General features: G+C 42.6%; 7 protein-coding genes across 7 annotated transcripts; 3 read left to right on the forward strand and 4 right to left on the reverse strand.

The window, feature by feature from the left end:
* Positions 1 to 6,387: 6,387 nt before the first annotated feature.
* Positions 6,388 to 8,040, forward strand: EAF01_009344 (uncharacterized protein; the record flags this gene model as incomplete). The annotated part of the gene is made up of 2 exons (XM_038917600.1): positions 6,388 to 6,543; positions 6,616 to 8,040. The coding sequence occupies 2 exons, from the start codon at positions 6,388 to 6,390 to the stop codon at positions 8,038 to 8,040; spliced, it is 1,581 nt and encodes a 526-aa protein (XP_038767205.1).
* Positions 8,041 to 10,317: 2,277 nt separating this feature from the next.
* On the reverse strand, positions 10,318 to 12,552 carry EAF01_009345 (uncharacterized protein; the record flags this gene model as incomplete). The annotated part of the gene is made up of 2 exons (XM_038917601.1): positions 10,318 to 12,401; positions 12,453 to 12,552. The coding sequence occupies 2 exons, from the start codon at positions 12,550 to 12,552 to the stop codon at positions 10,318 to 10,320; spliced, it is 2,184 nt and encodes a 727-aa protein (XP_038767206.1).
* A 1,753-nt stretch (positions 12,553 to 14,305) lies between these two features.
* EAF01_009346 (uncharacterized protein) lies at positions 14,306 to 15,662 on the forward strand (the record flags this gene model as incomplete). Its single annotated transcript, XM_038917602.1, has 2 exons — positions 14,306 to 14,330; positions 14,420 to 15,662. 2 exons carry the CDS (start codon positions 14,306 to 14,308, stop codon positions 15,469 to 15,471), a joined length of 1,077 nt encoding a protein of 358 aa, XP_038767207.1. The 3' UTR covers positions 15,472 to 15,662.
* Positions 15,663 to 15,866: 204 nt separating this feature from the next.
* EAF01_009347 (uncharacterized protein) lies at positions 15,867 to 16,398 on the reverse strand (the record flags this gene model as incomplete). Its single annotated transcript, XM_038917603.1, has 2 exons — positions 15,867 to 16,230; positions 16,283 to 16,398. 2 exons carry the CDS (start codon positions 16,396 to 16,398, stop codon positions 15,867 to 15,869), a joined length of 480 nt encoding a protein of 159 aa, XP_038767208.1.
* A 2,124-nt stretch (positions 16,399 to 18,522) lies between these two features.
* Positions 18,523 to 19,313, reverse strand: EAF01_009348 (uncharacterized protein; the record flags this gene model as incomplete). The annotated part of the gene is made up of 2 exons (XM_038917604.1): positions 18,523 to 19,186; positions 19,261 to 19,313. The coding sequence occupies 2 exons, from the start codon at positions 19,311 to 19,313 to the stop codon at positions 18,523 to 18,525; spliced, it is 717 nt and encodes a 238-aa protein (XP_038767209.1).
* Positions 19,314 to 20,325: 1,012 nt separating this feature from the next.
* Positions 20,326 to 21,696, forward strand: EAF01_009349 (uncharacterized protein; the record flags this gene model as incomplete). The annotated part of the gene is made up of 2 exons (XM_038917605.1): positions 20,326 to 20,441; positions 20,505 to 21,696. 2 exons carry the CDS (start codon positions 20,326 to 20,328, stop codon positions 21,694 to 21,696), a joined length of 1,308 nt encoding a protein of 435 aa, XP_038767210.1.
* A 439-nt stretch (positions 21,697 to 22,135) lies between these two features.
* Positions 22,136 to 23,093, reverse strand: EAF01_009350 (uncharacterized protein; the record flags this gene model as incomplete). Its single annotated transcript, XM_038917606.1, has 2 exons — positions 22,136 to 22,740; positions 22,808 to 23,093. 2 exons carry the CDS (start codon positions 23,091 to 23,093, stop codon positions 22,136 to 22,138), a joined length of 891 nt encoding a protein of 296 aa, XP_038767211.1.
* Positions 23,094 to 27,440: the final 4,347 nt, after the last annotated feature.

Here is a 27,440-nt window from a genome sequence, read left to right on the forward strand (position 1 = left end):
TGGACTACAGAAAGCTCAACACGCTTACAAAGAAAGATCGATATCCACTTCCATTAGCTACGGAATTAAGAGATCGATTAGGCGGAGCAACAATATTTACCAAGATGGACCTACGAAACGGGTACCACTTGATTAGAATGAAGGAAGGCGAAGAATGGAAAACCGCTTTTAAAACAAGATACGGGCTATACGAATATCAAGTTATGCCATTCGGGCTAACGAACGCACCAGCTACTTTCATGAGACTTATGAACAATGTGCTGTCGCAATACTTGGACACCTGTTGTATATGCTACTTGGACGACATCCTAGTATACTCAAACAACGAGGTCCAACACATCAAAGATGTCAGCAACATTCTTGAAAGTTTAGCCAAAGCCGATTTGCTATGTAAACCAAGCAAATGTGAATTCCATGTTACGGAAACAAAGTTCCTAGGATTCATCGTATCAAGCCAAGGGCTCAAGATGAGCAAGGATAAGGTCAAGGTAGTGCTTGAATGGAGGCAGCCTACCACGATTAAAGAAGTATAGTCTTTTTTAGGATTCTTTAACTTCTATTGAAGATTTATTAAAGGTTATTCAGGGATTATAGTGCCCTTAACCAATTTAACCAGAAAAGAGCAAGGAACGTTCGAATGGACCGCCAAGGCGCAGGAGTCCTTCGAAGCACTCAAACAGGCAGTAGCCGGAGAGCTAATACTGTTAACATTTGATCCAGAAAAGCAAATCATAGTGGAAACGGATTCCTCAGATTTCGTTATAGGGGCAGTTCTGAGCCAACCAGGTCAAAATGAGAAATAGCAACCAATCGCATTCTACTCTCGAACGCTATCACCAGCCGAATTGAACTACGAAATATATGACAAAGAATTACTGGCGATAGTCGATGCATTTAGAGAATGGCGGGTTTATTTGGAAGGATCAAAATACACAGTACAGGTATATACGGATCACAAGAACTTGGTTTACTTCACCACAACGAAGCAGTTAAACAGACGACAGGTCAGATGGTCGGAGACCATGGCCAATTACAATTTCAAGATTTCATATGTTAAAGGATCAGAAAACGCTAGAGCCGACGCTCTTAGCCGAAAACCAGAATACCAAGAAAATAAGTCGTACGAATCATACGCAATATTCAAGAAAGAAGGCGAATCACTGGTTTACAATGCACCACAGCTTGCAGCTACTCATATATTGGAAGACAACCATCTCAGAAACCAAATCCAATCACATTACGACAAGGATGCTACAGCTATACGCATACGCAAGGCAATAGAACCAGGATTCACAATAGAAAACGAAACCATATACTTTCATGGGAAAGTATACATTCCGAGTCAAATGACCAAGGAATTTGTGACGGAACAACATGGGTTGCCGGCACATGGACATCAAGGAATTGCAAGGACGTTTGCAAGAATCCGGGAAATCAGTTATTTCCCGCGAATGAGAACGATAGTTGAAGAAGTTGTTGGAAATTGCGATACCTGCATACGGAATAAGTCCTCTAGACACGCTCCGTATGGTCAGCTCCAGACCCCAGACATGCCTTCTCAGCCATGGAAGTCCATTACATGGGACTTTGTGGTCAAACTACCACTCTCGAAAGATCCTACTACAGGAGTCGAATACGACGCGATACTCAATGTAGTAGACAGGCTAACCAAATTTGCATATATGATACCATTCAAAGAAACATGGACTGCTGAACAACTAGCATATGTATTCTTCAGGGTCATAGTAAGCATACATGGAGTACCAGATGAGATAATCTCGGATAGAGACAAGCTCTTTACCTCGAAATTCTGGACTACCTTATTAGCACTTATGGGTATTAAAAGAAAGCTGTCGACAGCTTTCCACCCACAGACAGACGGTCAAACAGAAAGGACCAATCAGACAATGGAAGCATATCTTAGATGCTATGTAAATTATCGACAAGACAATTGGGTAGAACTATTACCTATGGCACAGTTCGCATATAACACATCGGAAACGGAAACCACAAAGATAACACCAGCACGCGCTAACTTTGGGTTTAATCCTAAAGCATATCAAACACCGATACCACAAGAAGTCAATGCCGAATCAGCAATAATACAAGTCGAACAGTTAAAAGATTTACAAGAACAGCTTGCTCTTGATCTAAGATTCATATCATCCAGAACAGCAGCGTACTACAATACGAAACGTAGTATGGAACCTACGCTTAAAGAGGGGGATAAAGTTTACTTGCTACGACGAAACATTGAAACCAAAAGACCAAGCAATAAACTCGACCACAGGAAACTAGGACCATTCAAGATTGATAAAGTAATAGGAACGGTTAACTATCGATTGAAATTACCAGACACAATGAATATTCACCCAGTATTCCATATATCCTTGCTCGAACCAGCACCACCAGGAGCGCCGAATGCGCCATTAACGGAAATCGAACCAGTTAACCCGAACGCCATATACGATGTCGAAACAATACTAGATTGTAAATACGTCAGAGGCACAATCAAATATTTAATCAAATGGTTAGATTATCCACACACCGAAAATTCATGGGAACCAAGAACAAACCTCAACTGCCCTGAGAAGTTGGAGGCGTTCCACCAGCAATACCCGGGTCTGCCCAGAAGGAGGGAGAATCCATTGAAGCAAGGATCGAAGGATCCAAAGAAGAAGGGTCGAAAACGAAGGAATTATCACTGAGACCAGCGACAGAGGCAGACGCCATTTCCTTTTCTTTTTCCACACGCTCATTCTCCAACTTTTCTCTTCCCTCTACTTCTTCCAACTCATCCATTGTTTTCAGACCTCGGCGAATCATTTCAGAGGCGCGATTGCGAAGGAAGCGCTGTTGTTTGTCCAAACGAAGGAGTTTAGATAAAGTAGCCTCGCGCTCTTGATCTAATCGTTCTTGCTCACGAATAATACTCATCATATCGCCAGCAGAGGGACCAGCTATGTCGCACTTCTGCCCACGACGAATACATTCGCTACAGCGAATAGAATTTTCCTTGGAAATTATACAACGACGAGAATGTTTGTCGCAATAAGTACACGAAGGCATAGTGATGCCACAAGCTTCAATCAGTAAAGCTAATTCAACACGTTCTTTATACTTTCGGGATCGAATAGGTGGCATAATGAGAAGGAAAAGGAACAAAAGCCATATAGGAGGCTATAATCCCAAGTGGGGTAAATTAGTACTATATAACGCTTGGGGGCAAGCGCTAGGATAGGAAGGGGATAGTGTTACGCCGGTCCATCCTCGGTACCGCGTCACATGACTCTTAGCACGTGATGGACCCTGCATGACAGGCATAACGGAATGTAGGTCCATACAGACCAAAGGTCCAGGACCTCTCTAGGTCCTGAACGCTCCAGTACAGTACGAAGGTCTATATAAGGGAATGGGATTTCATTACAATGTAGAGCTTCGTGCTCAAGAACAATCATTAGTTTCATTACTATAGTTACGAGAATTGCAACCAGTTACCAACCTTATTGAATTCCTACTTGAAGTTTAGTCTAAACCACCTCGAGAGAACTCTAGACACTTCCACGTGACCCTAGAGGCAGCTCCCGTAACAATAAGGAACGTTTTACTAACTTGAATTCTCGAGAACTAAGTCAGCAATTTAATCAATATTTAGAGATACTTAAATCAAAATTTATAGAATAAATATAAGAAGCAATACGGATAAGTTCGAATATATATGTATATAAATGTTTAACTATTAAGCTATTAATTATAGGTAACTATATTTATACATCTAATGTTAATGTATTTGATATTATTATATTCTAATACTCGATATTATTCTTCTATAACTCATTTAATTCCGATAATTCTTTTATGTTATAGGAGGAGAGGAATTCATGACTGATTTCAGATATAGTTAAATTGATTAAATGAATTAATAAGGTTTCATTATAACGTCGAGATAAACTCATTATTAATAACTGATTTTATAAAACTAGATAATATTATTTACATTCTTATTCTAAACTACTAATATTAGTAAAGAGAATAGTAAGTCTCTTTCTCGAAAAAGCTTAGAAGTAGATAATAATACATCTAAGCGAGTAAAAATATAAAGTTATATAATATAAGCCTGTAGAAAAAATGTATATAGTATAATTCAATAATATAATAGCGAAGGAGTAGTGTTACAACGGATTAGTAACAGGCTGTAGAATCACTGACTTATAGGCTATAATGGTATTATAGGCCTCAGTGATTCAGCTGCAGTATACCGGGGGACACTAGGCACCCAAGGAAAGCCTCAGGCATGTATATAGTATTAGTTATAGAATACACTGAATCATAGGACATGGTTCCTAGGACAGTAGGGTCCTAAGAAGAATAAGCAATACAGGACACAGTAAGCAAGAGAGGTCTTGCTAGGATTAGTAAGCTCCCAAGGGATTAGCCCTAGGACAGGAAATAAGACAGGACGACAAGACTCACGGGACTAGTATCACGTGATGGACCATCCCATCAGTCCCACCGATTATTATCAATGGGATCAGTGGGATCCCACTACGCCCACTACTCTCAGTGAGTGGGATCGATGGGATCGCAGAGTGCAAAGGTCTATATAAGGGAAAGGGTTTCCTTACATGTAGAGCTTCGTGCTCAAGAACAATCATTAGTTCCATTACTATAGTTACGAGAATTGCAACCAGTTACCAACCTTATTGAATTCCTACTTGAAGTCTAGTCTAAACCACCTCGAGAGATCTCTAGCCACTTCCACGTGACCCTAGAGGCAGCTCCCGTAACAAGTAGTAAGATACCTTCATATTGAATATGTTTATATAGTCTAGAATATATAAGAGTTTAGGCTCCGGCTTATTATATACTAAACGAAAATACATTAAAACCTCTTATTTCTTCAACTTTTAAACTATATATTAATTTAAACTATTTTTGAATTTAATTTATAAAAATAATATATAAAATTAAAAACTATCGAAATGATTCAAAAAAATGAATGAAATATTTTTAGTATTTTTTTTTGAAAAAGTTGTAGATTCTTAAAGTTAAAATTATTAAAAAACTTAAAAAAGTGATTTTTATATATAAGAAAAGCATTAACTTACATATTATAAATTTTGAAAAATTTCAACTTTGAAAATCTATAACTTTATTAATTTTTATAATTACAAGAAATTATTTAAAATAGAGATTCTTAATATAGTTATTTCTTATATGTAATTATAATTTTCAAAGTAATTCTTTAAATAGTTAAAGAAGTATTTTTTACAGAGATTTTGTCATGAAAAAGGGTGGTGTGCGATAAGCCGGGGCCTCAACTCTTACATCTCTTGGAATACAAACGTAGTACTGTGGGGTTTGAGGACATACTGATAAGTATTCCATGTTAAAAAAAAAGGTTTAATCAATTGAACGTGATCTATTGTACGAGTTTACCAACTTCGGCTGACTAAAAACCGTTGCTTAGGTAATTATCTCGTATCTCAAACTTACACCAGATGCTTGCCGATTCTACTAATAAGCTTAGCGAACCATTTACGATGTTGTGAACTATCTAATCAATAACCACAACAATAATGTAGTTATTCTATCTATTATGAACAAATCTATCTGAAACAATAGGAAGAAAGGGGGAGACAAGTCTCGAGATAACAGGTAATATTATACACATAGGTATTATATAAAAAGCGATTGATTCACAAATAAGCATGAGAATATGAAAGCGGAAAAACAAACTATTAAAGATACGATGCTAACAAATTCGTACTACAATTCTTATAATTAGAAAAGGGATCTAGCTAAGAACAACATGAAAGAATCCACTATTATTACCTGTAACTAGGTAGGTAATCTATCATTGTCATTAGAAATATACACAGTGGCGCTCAACAAGGGTATTGTAAACAGTTAGAAAGTAGTTCATCCAATGAAATCCGCATTCATGGAGCTTTCGGATGAAAGAAGAGACGAGACGCCCTCACTTCTCAGAAACTTCAAACTTGTTACTTCTTCAATCACATTCACCAACTCATGAATCTTGTATATACAAACCGTTCAATCATGTACTCAAAGTAATATTCTTGAGAGATTCACTCCTAATCCACTATTCTATATATCATACCGGTACCATTAAATCACTCAGCAGCAATCTAATATCGAAGGATCGGAGAAATTGAGCCTCTCGTTCAAATCAACCTTGTCAGCGCGATTAAAGACACGCAATTGCCGCCCTCATCCTCAGCCCAGCCTACCGATATCTACCTACAAGTAAAAGGAAGTCATCAAATGTCAGCTTAGACGTCGATGAGGTGACCAATCTTTCACAAGAGCTCTGGTATTGCGCCTGGAAAACTCATTTCGATCCATTGCTTCTATTGTTCCACGATGCTCCCTGTCCGCAGACTGTCAAGGCGACAGGATGGCCCGCCTAGCAACGAACTTTCATCCACTACAGAACCTAATCATTCTTCTACAGCAGCTACGGCCACTTCATCCGGGCAGCCTCAATCTGATTCTAGTACTAGACCAACTTATATTATTGTATGTGCCTCGCATATATAACTTGTGAACCAATGCAATTTCAAAGATGGCTTTTAATAATTATCTCTATAGGCAGTCACAGTAACTATATTTGGGCTTATAGTGCTGCTCCTTGCACTTTACATCATACGTCGAACCCGGATCAAGCACAAGAATCCAAAATACATACCGACGGCATTTTTGAAAAAGGCGTGGGAAAGTTGGGACCCAGAAGCTCATCGATATCGTCTGCCAGACCAGAATGATCCCCATGAATACACAGGAGCGGCTGGCGTATCTGGTGTCGGCAGAAATTTATCGAGTCGTCCACCCCCATCGTTCAATGCTGCCGCTCGAACCACCGTTGAGAATACCACAAACCACGACCCGGCAGGAGTTGATAGGAATACTTCAGTCCGCTCAGTAATGACGCTACCAGCTTATAATATGATACCGGGACAAAACGAGCAGGTATTGGGAAGAGAGGGTGACCGAGGGGGCATTGACGTTGTGTTGGAATTCCCGGAAACTATCGACGAAGAAGAGTCACAGCGAGAGGCAGAGATGGAGGCTTTGTACCAGGTCCGACTTGCGAGACGACGCGAGAACGAAGAACGAGAAGAACGAAGACGATTAAGGAGAGAGGCTCGAGAACGAGGCGATCATGTTGCATTGAGAGAACTTCAATCTCGACCTGCGAATACTAGTACTGGACCAACCGTTGAAGAGCTCAGAGCAGAACATGATAGAATTAAGAAAGAACGCCAACGTGCAGTTTCATCAGTTGCATATGGTGATCTGGGGGTCGCAAGACATGACGGTACACGATTACGCGCAAATAGTGATGAAAGCGAGCGACAAGGATTACTTGGCGATGCAGCAAGTATGGCCGCGAGTAGTCGTTATCATCGGAGAGATCGAAGCGCTAGTTCAGTGTTAAGCATTGACACAGTGAACTCGGACCTACCTTCTCCGGGATTCGCAAGGCCTCGAGCTGATTCCCGACCGGAAAGTTCGCTTCGTCGATCCATAGGCCCCGGCGACTCGAATGATAATCATGAAGATAGGGCTGGAAGCAGTCCCGAGATGATAGAGCATGACGATGTCCCATTGAACAGTCCTCCTGGATATGAAAATGTATCATTAGACACACCACATGCGGAAGCGTCAGCTCTACCACATCACATGACGGAGCCCCCTCCCGATTATACCAGTCCAATATATGGGAGAGGGGAGGGGCCAAGTTTAGAAAGCACGGGGTCTCGAAGATCACAGAACCTAGACGGAGTAATGACGGAGAGAAGGACTAGCACCCACAGTACAAATTCGGGCCTTTACCCTCGGGACGATAGACGTACATCTACAAGATCAAATCGGGGTGTCGGTGGCATCCCACAGTTACCCAGTTTACGACTAGGATCTTTGCCCTCTATTCACGTCGATCCAGGCAGCCCGATGACGATGGGAACTACGGAGGAGGAAGGCCATAGCCCACATAGCCAAACCCATTCCGGCTAAGCTCTTTGAAAAAACAGTCAAGATTTTTGACACGAGTAATGAATCTTGAATAATCTGGTTGAACCTTCGAAGTTTTGATACACGTATAATCTTTCTCTAACACAAATTTTGCCTTTTCCGCATCAAGCAATCCCTACTTTTCTATACCCGTTTTCTTTCGTGATAATTGTTATATACTTCTGATTTGAGCATGGCGCTTTTGAGGGGTGTTTAGAGCCGGATACTTGCTTTATTGATCTATTTTCAACTTGAGCCTTTGTTGGTGTTGAGTGCAATTTAATGCAAGACCTCTTGTATATAAAAGCAACCAACTGGCGGGCAAGTGGGATGGAGTGAACGGAGTAATCTCAATTGGAGTGGGGGAGTTCATCAATGGGTAAGATTGGAAATCTTCCAGATATTGGATAGGGTGGGATCGATGGGAAAAATGGAAGAGTATGGCTTGGTCACAGATTATACTATACTCGGCTGTTGCTGTTAAACACTCCCTCGATTGGTTGGTTTTAGTTTTAATATATATATGTTGTTAATTCTTTGATTGATTTATCTTTCCTGTCTCATCTCTGTATCGGTCGCTTTGTGAATATGTATTTCATATCTTCAGAAGAGACAATTCCTAGAACAGAACGTGGCCGAATCATGGGTAGAGTTTTAGCCCAGCAGTTGGTATTGGAACGCTACAAACTGCGTCTCTATTTTCATATCCCGCACCTCTTTCTCCATCATTCCCTCCTCTCCGCGTCTCTCCTTTCTTGCTCCCGTCGATAACAACCAGTTCCATTGCTCTTGGCTTCAATTGACGTCCTTTCGGAAGAACATCTTCCTCCCAAACAACATTCTTCGTCCCTTCTCGAAACCCCTTTTCCTACCCCCTCCTGGCCAACCGACCAATTTATCGCCCTGTTTTCCAACCTCTCTTTCTTCTTCATTTTCCTACCCCTTCTTCCCTCTTTTAGAAACTTCCTTCTTAATCTTGTTTTTGCTCATCCTGTATCTACTCCGTCTACAACTCCTCTTCTATTCCCTTTCATTCATTCTTCCCCTTCTTTTCCCTCTTCCCTTCCCTTCCTCTTTCTTTCAAACTATTGATATCAACCCCAAAAACCCGAGAACCTCGCTCTCCCATTCGACAATGGATATTATAAATCTCGAACATCATTTACGAACGAGGAACTCACACACTCTACGAACTAGCGAAGGAGTAAGGTAATCATAATTCCATGCGAGCTGCTAATTGCTGGGAATAGGTATCTATTTACTAATTATCTGAGAATATTGGATATTGAATTTGAGATACATACTGCGTGAAAGACACCAAGTCAAACATGGATTTATAAATAGGTAGGTAGGTAGGTAGGTAAATGGATAAATGGATAAATAAATAAAATAATTGAGATGATCTATCCCCTGGACTACATACATATCATCATAAAAATCTACATCTGTCTAAATCTACATCTCAATCTCAATTCCCCGATCCTCTGATCTTCTGACTCCCACCCTCATCTATGAACGATATGATATGTACCTTTTTAATACAATACAAAGCTAGTGGGCCATCCATCTAGTGATCTTAATGATACAGTGATTCAGAAGTGTAAATTACCGAAACTATTAATTACCGAAACCGGTTTCCATCTCGTTGTGCCCGATGAGTATGGATGAATAATGCTGGAATTTCCTAGCCCAACCAACACAGACAGCTCTTCACATTGTAGGTATCTATCATTGGCATGCACATACATATCTTCACAAATATCAAGACCCATTGGAAGTTTGGGACTCGAGAGTATTACCTCTCAATTATCGGACGTATTTGGAACAATAAAGCACCTGCAGAGACCCTGCAACGTTCTCACCTCGCCTCCATAGTCACCAGTAGGCGGCAGGCAACACGCGAGAAACGAATTTACCAATTTTTTTCATTTTTTTTTTTTCATTTCCCAAATTGATATCTCTGTATTCAGCGCTGTGATAAACCGTCCATCCATTCCCCTGAAACATCTGCATAATGAAGCCGAAGCTACTACATACACTGCAACGAAATGCAAACACCTACTGATGCACAAAATTCCCGTAATTAGGTATTAAGCAATGCATACAATTCCCCCAACACTCCTCTGTAACTGACCTCCAAACCACTTTCCATTGTTCGACCCAGCGTAAACACAACAGCGCAGCCTATACATGACTTCAGCTCAATGTCGTTGGCTAAGTCTTTGTCACACATTATATTCACATTGTTACTATCCTGATGCAAAGATTCAGAGAATCCCTTTACTCGGAATTGTTCAAAGCAGCCATCATCTCCGCGTTGATTCTGGCAATCTCTGCTCTAGCAGCAGCATCCTCAGGGTCCTCATCATCTTCTGGCTTGGCTGCAACTTGAGCATCAACCTTGGATGGTTCATCAGATGAAGGCGCGTTCTGAATTTGTTCAGTCTCGGCTTCAATGTCATCAGATGGTGTGCTTGGCTGCTCGGCAACATCTATTTCCGGAGATGGGACTGCCTCATCAACTGCAGGCTCCGAGACCTCAACTTCCTCCTTTGGCTCTGGGACAACAGAGGCTTCAACTTCCTTCTTTGGTTCTTCAGCAGCGGCAACCTCTGTTTGAGCGACAGGGGCTTCAACTTTATCTTCCTCAACTACTGGGGCGGCAGCAGCCTCTTCTTCGACCACGGTTGCTTCGACCACGGCTTCTTCGACCACAGGTTGAACAATGGTCTCCTCAGAATTTTCAGTTGTTGCATCTTCAGCGGATGGAACATCTGATTCCATAGGAGCGGCCTCTAATTTTGGGGATTTTGCCTCCTTGGTTTGTTGTTTAGCTTCCTGCTTTGGTAGATCTGCCGACTTCGTCTTTGGCACTGTTTTGGCACTTGTTTTGGCAGCAGGGGCCGCGAACTTTGAAACAGCCGCCTTAGTTGTGGTAGGCCTAGTCGCCTTCTGAATTGCTTGAGACGCAGTCTTAGTATCACGAACCTTGGAGTGACCGAGACTGCTGGATGGTCGCTTTACAGATAGCGATCGCTTCGGCGGAGGAGATTTATCAGTCGACTTGGATGCAGAAGAAGCGGTAGGTCTCATCATACGCGACAGAAATCCATCATCGGCCAATGGTGCCGAAGCAGGCGGCAAACTCCCTGCTGAAGATTTTCTTTGTAAAGTTGAAGATGGCCCAAGCGATGGTCTAGTGGTTCCTTTCTTCACTTGCGAAGCACTCCGTGAGACTGGTGGGTGCGATGACTTTGCCGTCGTGGCGGATGACTTGGGTGCACTTCCAGCACGGCTTTGAGCACGTGGTGCAGTTTCGCTCTTGATAGCTCCAGATGCACGACTCGGGGTTTGTCTGGCAGGTGGTGTTGAGGTAGCACCTTTCGAGCCAGAAGAAGCTGTTGGTGCAAGGAGCGAAGCTGGGAGCTGCACTGGTCTCGTAGGTGACCTAGGCTTGGGTTTGCTAAATCCACTCTGTGAAGGCGATGATGGGATCCTGGCCTTGACAGCCGGTCGACTGGCCGATCTTGGCTTACTTGTAGCTCGCGCGCCACTTGAGGGGGCCAACGAGGTGCTGCTGGTCTTTTTGGCCGGCTTCTTATCGGGAGACTTTGCTGAAACCACTGGTTTTTTCTCCGGTGTTTTGCTCTTTTGCAGCTTCTCATCCTTTCCAGGACCTGTAGGTGTAGTCGGTGTTCTTGGAGCTGGCTTGGAAGATTTTGGAGGGGAGGATATTCTTGGAGAAATTTTTGGAGCTGTGGACGATTTAGCTGTAGATATAGGTGCAGGTCGCGTGGCAGACTTGGTTCTTGTAGCTTTGTCCGAGACCTTTGGAGTTGTATTGGTCTTCGATGGACCTGTTTTCGATGTAGGGCTTTTGTTTGCTTTGGTTGCAGGAGGGCTTGTACTCAGTGCTTTTGGCTCCTCCTCGGATTTCTTTGGGTTCTCCTTGATCTCTGCTGGCTTCGCCAATCCTCGACCACGTTCAGGTATTGTTTGTTTGATCGGTTCCGGATCCCCGATTTGTTTGCTGACTTCGAAAGCGGGAGTTTCTGCCAAGGCAGATTCGGGAATCAGTTCATCAACCATGATACTGGCCTTTCTTGCCTCGAACTCCTCTGATATTGACTGCTTTCTCTCTGCAGTTTCCTTCGGATGAGACTGTTCATCTAGACTGAAACTCGTCCTCCTTTTCGCCATACTGCCGCCGCTCGCCATGTTGGGTTCACTATTGCTATCTTGCCTCTTGAGACCAAGTTGTATTGCCTGGCCGGCTTGTTGTGCGCTTCGTTCAACGGTTACGAAGCTCGTTCTGACTTTCGATAGTGGCCTCGGGGGTGTTGTGCTACTTCCTGGTGAGAATACTAGACAGGAATTAGTACGTGAAGCTGCCCAATGTATGACTAAATGCTTACATGTATATTCTCCTGAAGAACGACCTCTCTCTGGTGGTGATACTGAAGTCTCCTTGTTGTTTTGTTCGAACATTGCGCGGAGGTTTTTTATGTTAGACATGTTGACGGGTTTTTATAGAGCCGATGGCTCTTGAGATTGTGCTTGAAAGTTAAATCGATATAACCAAGGCGGAAGGAGCTACAATCCAAGCTCCAGTATGAAGTAATTGCCACAAACTAGTTGCAGTGATCTGCCAGCTATGCGGAAGAAGGAAGGCGTATCCAATTGCGTCTCCCCAAGTATTTAAAATTAGGAACAGAGGTACTAGTTTTTATGAGTATTGAATCTCAGCTGGTCAAGTGGTGAATCGAATAAGGCATTGAGGGCCAGCTGTTGCTATATTACATCTGCCGTGCACTGGGACTTGTCTTGTACTTATTCAAGTATTGGATTGAATCGAGTAAGTTAAAGAAGCCACCGTACCACACGCGATATACGGTTTGGTGTCGCAGTTTGGCAGTATGGTGGTACTTATGGGTGGTGGTTGGAAGTAAACAAACGCAAGATGCAATAATATTAGAAAAGGGTTAGAAGTTAGAAGTTTAGAAGGTAGATGAACCAGTCTGTTCCCAAAAGATGGAGGAAAGTAAGAAGGGGTTTTGAATGAACGGTCGTACACTCTATGTCTCGAATAAATATCACCAGGTCTTGATAGTACAGGGGTGGATAATGGGACTTCTTCTTCTTCTTCTTCTTCTTTTCAATATTTCAATGGCCTGCAAATTGTAATTCCAACGATTGGGGGGGGGGGGGGAATAGGGGTGTTCTTGATAGGACTAGGATTCTATTTTCTGTACAAGGGACAAAAAGGCACAAAAGGCACAACGTTTATATCAAGGCTGTCTTGTGTCTATCCATTTATTTATTTAATTTAACCTTCGGACAATCGGTCATAGTATCAGAATCAGTCTTGCGCCAGTGGGAGCCAGTACGTGAATGAGGATAGTTAACGGTACTCTTTTACCCAATTAGCTTGGACCTCTTTTTGATTGGGGTTTGAAGCGGAGTGAAACATTCTATGAATGATTCGAATATTGCAATTTACATGGCATGGTGGCATGGAGGCTCGGTAGGTGATGTAGGTGATGGTTTGGATTGTGCATTCGTGCATTTATTAGTACCGGTATTTGAAACTATGAATAGACACTAAAGAGCATGAGGGAAACAATAACAAGATACACCGTACATACCTGTATACATATATACATACATACTTGCAGATGGGTAGTACTGGGCATCTGGGTACTAATCCAAACCAATCTGGATACAGAGAAGTATCTACGGAGTAGGAGGGTAGATAAGTAGGAGGGTAGATAGGTTGGCGGGTACTAGGAGCCAGGTGTAGAGAAGTACTATTGATGAAGATACTTGGGTAGACTTGACCATACAGTCCAATCTAATCAGGTAGAGACAAGAGAGTGTAGAGCGTGTAGAGAATGTCTGAAAGGGTATCTATCATCTACATTGATTGTACTATCTACCATCCACTACATGTTCATCTATCTACCCTAGTGTGTATCTAGCTAGACACGAGGGGGAGGGGGTTTCGAGAAGAAGAAAAAAAGGTGTGTGTGAATAAATAAAAGGGGAATGAATGTTTGCTTGTGTTCTACAGGTGTGACAATAGACAAGACATGCCCAATTCCAGTGTGTGAATAGCCGAGAGAGGGTGATCCGAGGGTCGGTCAAAAGATTCACGGGAGACCGATCTCGCAAGTTAGTGTCAACCTTGGGGGAATCCCACCCACCACCACCACAATCAATTTCAAAAGTTTGGTCAAAGCAAACCAAGAAGTCAACAAAGTCAAAAATAATGGCTTCCAGAACTTTGAGGATAGGTAAGAAGAAACTCAAATATGTTTATTCTTTTACTTCCAAATCAATTGATGTTTTGAAACAAAAACTAACGTTTCACTGGTCCATTAAGGTCTCATTCCTGGTGATGGAATTGGCAAAGAAGTAATTCCAGCAGGAAGACGAATTCTTGAAGCCTTACCAGCTTCCCTCAAATTGAAGTTTGAGTTTGTTGACTTGAAAGCTGGATTTCAAACCTTCGAGGAGACTGGAGCTGCTCTGCCAGACAAAACTGTCGAAATTCTTAAAACTGAATGTGATGGAGCTTTGTTTGGTGCAGTCAGTTCTCCTTCAAAAGCTGTCAAGGGCTATTCCTCCCCAATCGTCGCACTCCGCAAGCGTCTCGACCTTTACGCAAATGTTAGACCCGTCAAAAGTGTTATGACAGCTGCCAACCCAATTGATATGGTCATTGTGAGAGAGAATACCGAGGATCTTTATGTCAAGGAAGAGAGAACATATGATGCTGTTGATGGAAGTGGAAAGGTCGCGGAAGCAATCAAGAGAATTTCAGAGAGAGCTTCGTCCAGAATTGCTACAATGGCAGGAGACATCGCATTACGCAGACAGAAGCTTAGAGATAGTGGAGTTGCAAGCATTCACAAGTCACCATTGGTCACCATCACACACAAATCGAATGTTCTGAGTCAAACGGATGGTCTTTTTCGATCTACTGCTAGAGAGGCATTGGCCCTCTCAAAATTTTCGAGCGTTCGTGTAGAGGAGCAAATCGTCGATTCTATGGTTTACAAACTGTTCCGTCAACCCGAGACCTACGACGTTATCGTCGCACCAAATCTTTATGGAGACATCTTGTCCGATGGAGCTGCAGCTCTCGTCGGCTCCTTAGGTCTTGTTCCAAGTGCCAATGTTGGTGAAGGATTTGCTATTGGTGAACCATGTCATGGTAGTGCTCCTGATATCATGGGACAAAACATTGCAAACCCAATTGCAACTTTGCGAAGTGTTGCTCTTATGTTGGAGTTCCTTGAGGAGGAAGCCGCTGCCGCTAAGATCTATGCTGCTGTTGACGGCAATTTGGAGGAAGGCAAGTTGCTAAGTCCTGACCTTGGTGGCAAAGCTACGACAACAGAGGTTGTTGAGGACATTCTCAGACGCTTGTAAAATGGTTTCCATTTTCTTTTAGAGATATTTCTCCTCTAAGGGTCTGAGGCTGTCTATCTGGAAATGAAGTCCCCCTCTGAGAAGGTATTTGAAGTCCTCTTCTGAGGAGGTATCTGGTCAGACAAATCCTGGACTAGGAGCTATGAGCTAAAATGATATCCCCATACGCCTACATGATCACCGTATCACTACCACCCCTTTACGTATTCTGCTTTCCACGATGACCATGCCTTCTCTTCACTTCAGTCTTCTTGGCGAAAGTCTTATGCTTCTTCCCCCCGTGCCCTTGCCCAATGACAATCTTTTTTCCCTGCTCTCTTCCTACATGTATGCTTGGCTTGCGTTGCTACAAACTCATGCTTTCTCATGGTGATTCTTTACGTGCTTGAAATTCTTCAGCCTGATTCTCGGCCAAGTGCAGCTCCGAGTCTTCCGCGGAGTTCTGCAAGGATAACAATGTATTCGTCTTGATAGAACGACTCCCCCGATTTCTTCTCGCCCGAGTGGACGACTAAAGATATGGAACAAGGGGCGACCCGTTCTTGTTTGATGCGAGTATTCCCATTTTGATGCTTCAATGCTGGAGGGCTCAAAGGAGGTGTCAAGGGAACAGAGCGTGGAGTAGACCTCGAGATGTCATACAGGCGCTCGGGTCGTTTCCTGTTACCCAAAAGAAGACGATTCTTCATAATTTTGGTACTATTTGAGAGTGGGATAAACATATTCCACTCAGCAAGCTTGGTTTTGTATGCCGATATTCTATGGAAACTGTCAGGATTTGTTCAGAGACGTCAACGATAGTTCTACTCACGATGCGTTGAAGTCGTATTTCTTCCTCATGATTTCTTGAATTGCAGACATAGTCAAATGTTCCGAGAAGAACAGATGCTTGATTTCGGTTTTATGATGTTCGAATGTGTTTTGCATGTTTGCGAATGATATTTGACGAAGTACAATTCCTGTATCTTTGATATTCTGGAATTTTTGGGTTTGTTCAAAAGTGCAAATGGGGAGATATATATTTCTCCTGCTCTCCCTGCGACGAAAAACTATTGGTCCATAGTGTATCTGGTATTGATGTGATATTGTTTTGTTGATAGGTACAATTGGCACAGTGGGGAAGCGCGCTCTATGGTTTCTACGAGTGTCATACATGACGTGCATGAAAGCATGGCAATTGAAGATTACTGGAGTTTGTCACTGGGAACCTAGAGGGGTAACCGCCTCCACTCAGCGGTTAATATTTCTACAATCTACACACTCCAGTAAAGAATGGCAACGATAAAAAAGGTTCGTCCAATTGTGCAAGATGCATTTTGGATAACGAAAACATTCCTATGCGCTGAAATGTAAATTGGCGCTCAATTTGGAAAAGTGGGAGTTTGGTGATAGTGAATAATGAATTTTTTAATGGGTTATGTGAACACGAAGTGCTGCCCCCACGAGATAAGAACGTTGCTTGTAATCTATCTACTTCACCGGTGAAGGAATTATGCATTCCTTCAAAAAAGTTCGCATCACATGTTTATAGGGTTGAACTACCGGCACTTGTGCGGCGTAGTAGTGCTCTAGTGCCAAAATCTTCAATATAACACTGAGCCGTCCCTTCGGCGTCGCGCTCTTGAGTAAATTTCCAGAGATCAGCGCGATGTAAGCCAATATTCAATTTTAGCTACCTCAGACAACGAAGTCGCCGGCTACTACTTCGACTACCACCTTTGGCGCCTTCGAGGTTAAATCGTGTTTTTAATTATACGGCTCATCACCCCATCATTCGTTCTCTGTAGCGCTTTGAGACCAAAGTAATTCATCAGTCGTTGATCGGTTCATTTTGCCATTGGCACTGAATCTTCAAACTTAGAGGTCTGTCGCATTTCTTGAAATCTTCAGCGGCTTCCGGAACCATGAAAATGAAACTTCAAGAGGTCGAGGAAGTTTCTTCATGAGAAATACTTCAAGCGTTGCGCTCCAGAAAAGGCTGATTGATTTGTTATGGGCGCTTGGAATGTTTTATTATTAATTTTTATTCGACAAATCATTTGGGAGAGGGGGGTTGATTCAAAACAGGGTAAGCGCCGAGAGAACACACTAAGTTCCAGCGCTAAGGATTAATAAAGTTACCCCGCCATGCCCACCTTCTGGCATTTGATGTGAATGAATGTATTCGAATTGGAATCATTCCTCCTTCTTTGAGCTTCATAATAATAAACTTCGAAGCGGAAAACTCAACCAGCCGAGAGGATCCGACTTTTACCCTTCAATGTAATCGCTCAGCTGCTCCGTTACTGGTTCCTCAGTCTCCTGGCACAGCAGCCAATTGACAAGGATAGAAAACAAGCCACACCGAATCCCGTTTGGTATATTTTTCTGCTGTGGCTGGCACGAATACGATCCCCAGTCATGTCATTCATGTGCATGTTCGGATTTCTAGTATGCATGCTCGCATGAACAGTTCGGATTTCTACCACTTTTCGACCGATCCGTGTATGGTACAAGGATGGGAGTTCAGCCACACCATTTTTGTCTTTAGAATCAAGGGTCTATGAGAGTTTGTCCCTTGCTGTGCGGTCGAGGGATGAACCAATTGGTATAATACGATTTCGGTTGTTTTCCGTTCCGGGATAATGAGTAATCTGTCCGACTGATCAACATATGTTACAATTCGACAAATGTGGCGTGGTTGTAATTGCACTTTCAAAGTTGGGCGCAGGGTGGCTGAGTAAAGAAAAGAGTTGAAGTTTGTATGATTACCAAAAGCACAACAATTCAATCGATATCACAAGATTCTGCCGCAAATTTGGATGTCAGGAGATGCGTTGTTGTTACCATTACTATGTCTGTTATCATCACATCTACATTCTCTATCGTATCGGGTTTCGTGAGAATGTCCCAAACCGGAATCGTTGGTAGCTCATACCCTCAGAGAACCAGCCCGTCTAGTATCTCCCCTGTTGCCCAGATTTCATTTTTGGCCTTTTCAAGATTTAAACCAATTCTACTCGATTGCAACACCCTAATCAAAAGTTTTATCTTTCTTCAAGTGGTAGGTGATCACGATCCTAGCATTGTATCTATCTCCAATTGAGAGACCGAAGCAAGATACTGTTGAATATCATGTGAAAAAACTTGGAATTGAGCTCCTGTACCATATAGCTCATTACTTGAACCCATCACATCCTGCTCGTTGCTATCGTACTCATGACTTATTTCGGACCATGTACAATCACCCCTTGTGGGCTGGATAGTATGTGAGGCTGTGCTCGCGGGAGCGAGATATTGAATCGAGTATCCATGAGATAGCGGATGAGGTTGTGTGGAGATTGGATCCGGAGTGTACAATTGGCTTTGGGAGTTATATGGATTGTCGGCAGTGAAATACTGCCGAGGAGGACTCTCTATCCCATCATTATAGGCGTGGTATACGCCTATTTCCTTTTGATAAAGATCAAATGGGACGTCGACACCAAGGGAACTGAACCCATTCTGAAGGCTCCGGATCTCGTTTTGTAAGACAACGTGCGTATGATATGGATTTTGAGTCAGTTGGGCTTGGTGAATAGTGTGTTGATCGAGGGTCTCTTGGCTCAGAATTTGTGGATGGACTTGAGTGTTTGAAGCAGTTGTGTGTATATGGTGTGGTGTTTGACGAACAGTGTTGTTTGGGCAATGGTCGGTTGATTGAGATGATGAGTGTTGATGCTTAACCCCATGAGTGCTGCAGTACTTGTTAGACTGAAAGTTGTGAAGCTGTGCCGAGGTCATGTAACAAATGTTTGATAAGATACATACCTTGCTTGATATCGGCGAAGATCACTTCTATGTCCCGAGTACTTGGAGGCCATTTTCCGAGAAAGTAACAACTTCAATTTTGAACAGAAATCGCTGCTGAGATTTCCGATTGCGAGGAGCTTTCTTCGCATAGAAATCACAACGTTACTGAATAGAGAATCAACATCTTGAGGATTTGAGCACTACTTAATGCCATTCAGCATACAAATCCCGTTTTGCACTTTGCAAATGTGAAATAGTTCGCATTTTGAAAGTGCAATCCGCAAAAAGGGCAAAGCTTCATTTTGCCTACTGAATCGTCACTCGCCACGACATTCGGATTCAATGTTTCTATGGTAAATCACTCGAAGGATCTCTTGGCTTATTCTGGCGGAGAATAGTTATCTAATGAACCAGTGGAGAGCAGCAAAACTCAACCTCATACTCCGAACTTCAGAGTAGAATTAATCAACATCATGAGATTATCTGATGATTGGTGCTCACAATCAGAACTTGGGGAAAGCGGATCGCGGATGACTGCGGTAATTATGATCTTCAATTTCAGTAGAGAACCAGGAGTGTAAACGAGCCAATAACACACTCTACCTTGTACGATTCGCATGTACAAGCATACACAGAAAGCCAGTGTTCTCAAAAGTGCAATTGCACTTTCTAGAATCTTCCTTCTGTGAAGCAGCGAAAACCGCCTAACATCAGCACTGTACTAGCACGTAATACAACAAATACTTCACACCGTGGTGGCGAGTTCCTGGTGGTCAAAAGGTGTCCGCTTATATCATCATCGGGAACAGGGAAGCAGCGAGACACTTGGCGGACTGCGCAACAAACGGAACGCGTCAACAGTAAAAGACAACAATGAATGAATGACACAGAAATGATTCGCCACGCCACTCACTCGAGACGAGGCTGCGGCTCCTTTTACCTACCTAATGTTGCTCTCAATCATTATTATTATGAGAGGTTTGACCCGTTCAATATCAGAAGAATCCAGCAAGATGGAAACTCGGATCGAATCGATTCTACAGCATCAAAGGCCTAGACGTATCAAATGAACAAGCCGCGGCAATGCCAAAGGATTGGGCAAGCATAAAAGAAGAGCTGGAGCAGCTCTATGTTACGGAAGGGCAAACGTTGGAGCAAGTTAGGGAAACTTTGATATCGACTCGTGGATTTGGTGCAAGGTGAGTCGAACAATAACTTCTTTCTCCCAGGTGTCTTTTAGAGTGCTAAACAATGATTTCTAGTATTCGCATGTACCGGATGATGCTTCGCGAATGGGGAATCAAAAAATATAAATCAAATAACAAATGTGGCACCCGATGTTCCCGAGATCCACAATCGACTTCCTCTGTTGAACCGGAACTCACTGAAGACGATCTGAAAGATGCCGATTTCTTACTATTGTTGAACGATAATCAATCCCACCCGCAAAGCTTTACGGACATACTCATGAATGAATATCCTACTCGGTCTTGTATTTGGAATGAACTAGCACATAACACTCATACGTCGTCGTCATCATCCGATCCTCATGACTCTTCCGAGAAACCTCAACATGGCTACTGCAACCCTTCGATACCCCACAATTCCGCGAGGGGTCGGGCCCCAGAAATATCCATTCCTTCACGGCCTATGAAACTTTCGGAGCTACTTCCCTTGATACATACTTTATATCCTCCCGAACATGTCTTCGAACCTCTACTGCAGAAATGGCAATCGGATGGAGAATATATGGCCTGTGCCATTTCATGGTTGAATAACCCTATACATTGCAAAAACCTACTCGGCTCTTCCCTCACCGGAGGCAATTATTTCAAATCTATCGACGAGAACGTTCCTTTTCCAGAGCGCATCACTTTGACCAAAGCATTTCTCAAAGCTTCAATTCTGCACAACGTATCGCCATCACAGAGTATCTGGAGTGTGATTTGGGGTTATACTAGATACGTGGATCAATGGCAAACGGTGAAAGATAATCTTCTGGATGCGTCATCTGGATTTATCGCGGAGCCAGGCTCAGTCTTCCATCTCTGTGCTCTTGCTGTTATGGGCGAAGAATTACTTCAGGACTATAAGAATCGACTCGAAGCATTGGAGCCACTCACTATGGCTAGACTTGATGAGGCAAAATGTTTACGTAAACAATACGTTGATATTTTAAAGGATTTTCGCAATCAAGAAGTCGATGTTGATTTATCCTTTTACAAATACTCGCTGGAAATCCTTGAATGGAATGAAGCTCTAGCGGCTCAGGAGAGAAGCAAGATTGATCGATTACTGGTGAAATATAGAAGGTTGGTGGGCTTATGGACAGGGAATTCACCATCCTGGATCGATGGTGGTGTCGACAGAATGATAGAGAATGCTGAGCGCAGATGCTTATCTGGAAATGCTATCTCGTCGCCCGGACCATCGTTTGCACCGGAAATTGTTTAGTGGATTCCATGAATTATATCCAGTATATTGTGGGAATCAATCAGATATCATCATGCATCAATGGGCTGCATGGAAATGGCAAGATAAATCAATATTATCATATATATATATGAGATAACAATCCATGAACTCTCTGTTGAGCACTGTGTACTATATTCAAAAGAAGAGAGCAGAAGCTTCCGAATCATTTTCGATTCGAGGGGGGGGGGTTAATAGTCGCGCTAGTCGGCCTTGCTTCCTTTCTCGGAAAAGACCACGAATATGGACACCACCATTGTTCCTTCTCTTCTTGTCAGATAGAGATGTCTGTGAATGAACTACTGCCACCATTAAAATTGGATGAGAACAACTGATATATTTTTTCAATTCGTTCATGAGGAAATTTAATTAACTATGTCATCCTCACCCAAGGATAGGTCTTTCGTCCGAGAGACTAAATTCACAGCATCTCCATAGGCTCAATTCGCCGACCATTTCCATGAACTTCCACTGCCCTTGGAGTTGTGCCATCTGCTTCCACTATATCTACATGCCTCAGTCTCCTTCTGGGACTGAAGAATGTTGGCTTGGTTTCTGTAGCTGGAAGTTCAGGCAATTTGCCCTTGGGGTGCTTTCGCTTCCACAATAATAATGCGAGTAAGGACATTAGCACAACGAAGGCCCCAGCGCCTGCTCCTATTCCAACCCTTGCACCTGTTGATAAAGACTGGGTTGTATATGAGGAGGAGGTCGTCGAGGTCAATGACGGTAAGGGTTGGTATACTGTTGAAATTAAGACTGATGTCTGGACTTTGCTTGTTTGGTCTACAGCTGATGGAATTCCAGAAGTAGTGGCTGACATCGATTTCGATGCTTCTGTACTGATTGATGTTGAAGATGTAGTCGTAGCTTGGGAAGTTTGAGAGCTCAAAGAATCCCCCGCTGCTGTATCCGAGACTTGGTTATTGACTATGAATTTTCCTTTATTCGCGTCGCAACAATCTGCTGCATTCTTCCCACAGCAATAACGACCATTTGGACATGCCGTGATCTCCGTATCGTTTGCTACATACCAGACTTATCAGCTACAATTCCTTGTTACAGTGTATAGTATACATCAGAGAAACCATACCTCCAACACACAATCGCAAACACAGTGGAGACTGCCATGTCTTATCCGTACACGATTCTCTCCAAAGTTGCGTTCCACTTATACCACAAAGACCGTACGTAGATCCAGAGCCGCACTCATCTCCCCCGTTGTTGACGACTCCCAGATGACAGCACATACTAACGGGTGCTGAACCATTACATGGCTTATATGTCGGATCCATCTCAACTCCCTCAAAACTATAGCATTGTCCCTCCACTAATCCTACAAGCCAAATAATGAGAACAAGAATAATAATTTGGAGCATTGTTAACGATTATAATGCGTCACGCGATATGGGAAAAGGTTCACCAGCAATCAATTGATCGCATTCTGTGATTGTGAGTGCAAAATTGAAGGTCTCGAAGGCAGAAAAAGTAAAAGAGAGTCAGAATGTTCTAACACGGAAAACACGAGATATCTATTAGTATTCTCGATTTCTGCCCTCAGTGAAAGATTGTCGTCAAAAATACCCACCCGGCACGAACACTACAGATAACTCCCTTGTGGTGGTTACAGAACTGGAGCACGGCTCATAACTAGCTGATTGATTCGCTACTAAGAAAAAGGGGGCAGAACACCGCCGAAGATTATAGGGACGGTTACCGCTGAAGGATCGTTTTGAAGTACCGTGGCAATTTTCTGATGTCAGATTGTCAGCCTCTGACAGCCCCCACCTTATTTTGGGTCCAAAGATATAACCTTACGAGGAAAATAATCACTAGATGTTTACTTTCCAATAACTCATGTATGGAAAACTTTGAATATCCATACCAGAGAATTCGGCTTCATGCTACGCCGTATATATTGATGAGGTGTTATAAGTGTATCAAGCCCTAACAGCTGCTAGTTCAGTGTTTTTTAACGCTCTCTAAAATCCTATTACCACATTCTTCAGATAGCTCTCAAGAAGTGCTACTTAACAGCCATGAAAAAAGTACGTGGAAATGTCATTTGGAATTTCATTGCTGAATATTGATGCTAATGCAATGCTCACAACATGTGCTTCCCAAGTTAGAGGACAATTGACGAGCACCTGCACACGATTTCCTATGTGTCTCAGGGAATGACGTCTTCCTTGATAGGTACTCCTTCAACGCCGATAACGCTCCTTTTCAATATGAGTCTTATTTTCATTCTCAGCTCGGTGGTCTTCTTTCCTGCTCTAGCTCCCCTGAAAACTTGTATTCCAAAGATGTTGCAGGGCCAGGTCGATCCTGATTTTCTTGCCACAAGCCATACCTTCAAAGCAAAATTCAAAGTTGAGTTCACCGATCTCACGAGCATATGAGACCAAGCACCTGCCACAAGGCTGGAAGATTATTAGAGAAGCGAATGGAAATCTGGAATGTGATTCCGAAACGGTTGCTAGAGGCAACTTCGGCAACTTGCGCATCACTTATCTAAACGTAGTTAGCAACGGCAAAAGGCGCGAAAAATGAAGAACCCCACCGAGAGCGTAGTTCCTCAAGTTCATCTGCCAATATAAAGATCATAAAGCCACGCTTATAAGAGATCATCACTTCCCTCCCTCCAACCAGAAACTTCAGCTAGCATCGTCGCACTGTGAATGTAGGGGGTATCAACCGGTTGAAATGAAATGAAAGTCGACGCGGAGATCTAGCCGAGCGTCGGCTATTGCTGCTATTCCTCCAGACTTTCGTGAGCTTTCGGATGGGTAATGTGATGCCGAAGCCAAGATCCACGGGAATGGTGTAGAACATTTTTTCCACTCAGTATTGAATTTTCGGTGAGTTGAGGATGTGATGAGAATGAAAGTAGAGAGTCGAAAAGCCGGAATACATTTCGAGTCTATATGGTGGTACGTCAAGATTGTCTTTGTCTTGAAAGATTGTTTCAGAAATGTGCAGTCAACCACATACATACAATACAGTATAGTATGCAAGGTAGTTTCGAATGTTTTGAAAGAAAGTTATAGATGCAACGAGGGGTGGAAATTGATGGATCCAACAGGAAGGAAATTAATTTTCCATGCAATGAGACTCAATGAACTTTGCATAGGGCAGTGAGCTACACCTGTAGTTTCTTTGGATATCTATCGGATTGAATCCACTAGACTCTAGAATTATGATTTGTTTTGAAATTAGAATCGCAAGTTGTGTGCCGTAAGACTGCTTGCATGAATGCATGTATTTTTTTGGTTTGATTGGCTTGGGTTATATTACCCAGGAGGTTGAGGTTTACCTAGATATAATATGCAACATGTTCGTAGTTGGATAAGTATCTACCGATTCTCATTTCTCGGTAGCTTACAGACGACGAGATATCTGGGAAGTATGTAAGATATGAGGTGAGACGACGTGTAGGATGTCAGATTTTATTAGTTGGTTTTCTATTGTTTGTTTGTTGGTGTGTTTTTTTGATAGTGGAGATTTTAGTGTCCGAATTATTGATTGTTGGCAAGTGAGGTTTACTTGCGCTTTTGGTGTTGATAAGTTAAGTAAGTATTGTAGATAATCTTATGGACTAACAGTTGGTAGATGTGCCAGAAAATCTACCATCCGGGTCTATAAGGCTTACCCACACTGGCTAATTGAGATGTCTCATTGCTACTCATTTCGAGGAATCAAATGAAATGTCAGATTGATAAAAACTCAGAGCTTGAGTCTCGAACGCTACTAGATTATCTACCAGTAAGACTTAGAATTAGTTGTCCAAGACTATTGACTTGCGAATTGGTGTTCAATGATAAATGGATAGAAAGTTCCGCATCATGTCCATATTTGTTTTTCCTATCCAGAAGCGGGTTGAGCGTGATTATACCCTGGTTAGATGATCTTGTGACGAGCAAATTCAATCATCTTGAGAAGAGATTTTGTGATACAGATAGAAGGGGATAGAGCACAGTGATTGAATGGGCGTGTGTTTCTGATCGACGAATCCACTAGCAAATAGGTTTCCAAAAGGCTACTCGCTAAGATGCTAGTCACTTGAAGACTTCGAAGTTTTGATACAAGCTGCATTTCAGCCTTACGATTAGCATCTTCAATGATACCTAGCTCAAATACTAGTTCGCACACTAGTCAATTGGGTTGGAGCTAGGAGCATGATGTCATTGTAGTTAGCCTAGTGGTAAGCGGTACTAGTCTCTACGGTTAAATTATTACAGGTATGCCCATTGCAATCGTGGTATGTGTAAAGAGTTATGAGCCCAGCCCCCCCATTTTCAACCCATCCTTTAGCACTACATCTCCTTGTACATAATGGTGTCTCTTGGAAATTCACAACTGCTATCTCCTTATCTGATATCAAAAGTAATTACCAAAAGTCCAAAGTCAGTGTCTCATTCTCGGTCATCTACAGAAAAAGATAATGCTCTCACCCATCCTTCACCCCAAACTAGGATAAAGAGTGTCACTTACGCCAATCCAACTACATGCGTCTAACTCCACTAGCGGACAACAATAAGTTCATCTAACCTTTCTAGCATAGAAATAAAGAGAAACACGCAGAAGGTAGAAGAAGCTGTAGGCCCACTACGGCAACATACTGTTGTAAAGATTGGCGCCAGTGAAGATTAGGAGAAAAGGCATTTTTATCGGTAATTTTTTTGGTCTTTGAAATTTTCGTCTATTTTATTTTTCGAACTTTGAGAAGGGAGTCCATTAATAAATGAATCCCCGTAGTTGAGGTTGCGGGTCTGGTATCGTTAGTCATGATAATTTAGTGGTCGATTTGTGGTGATGAGAAGATGGGTTAGAGAGCATTGTTTGTTGGAGTTTTCTGCCTTATTTGGGGGTATATAGGAGAGTATGCTTGGTGTTTGTGCGGGTTCTTGAAATAAAGAAGTGCTTGCAGAAATCATTGCTTGCTTGTTTGGGAGTTAAGGAAATGTTGCAAACACTTTGATTTACATTGCAGTGGACACTTGAGTCAAAGTAAGGATATGCGAACATGAAACTAATACGTGGGACGGCTTTTGCTAACAAGAGTTCTGCAAGCCCAGGTGAATATGTATGATCAATCTGCATCCTCCTATTGATATTTACATCAAAAAGTCTTCAAGTCATCAGATTCACAGGTTCTCAACCGGGTACTTCGTCTTTATGTATTCCACTCATTTCAGCAACGCAAATGGGACTGGAATAATCTAAAGTGCGAGAAAACCCAACAAGCTGTTTGCACATGCTAGACTAAATGTCTCATACATCTATTGTCCGGAAAGAGAAAGTACCGCTCCCATTGCACTACTGAAATTTGTGTTCGCAGCTAAAGCACTTGCAGCAAAGCCTGTGAATGCATCAAATAGGTGAAGGTTGATACACATAGATACAAATATGTTACCAACACCAATAAGAGTTGTGGAGAGGATGGGTGAGATGTAACGATCTTTATATTTGGCCGCTCACCCATAGAGGAGAAGACCCATTGAGATTTAGAAAGGAGCCCGGAATTAGAAATGGGAGACGGTATTTAGATTTCACCACAGGCGGCTCTTGACCGCCTCCAGCAGCGAGAACATTGGCGTTCACGGTAGGATTCTTCATCATACGATCTGAGAAATATCCATATGATACCAGGCCGATCATAGAACCGAAGTCCAAGCCGAGATGTGTTAGTCCAACTAGTCCATATTTGAATCCATGTTTTTCCT

This window comes from Botrytis porri (genome assembly GCF_014898465.1).
Source record: "Botrytis porri strain MUCL 3234 chromosome Unknown BPOR_013, whole genome shotgun sequence".
NCBI classification, from domain to species: Eukaryota; Fungi; Ascomycota; class Leotiomycetes; order Helotiales; family Sclerotiniaceae; genus Botrytis; species Botrytis porri.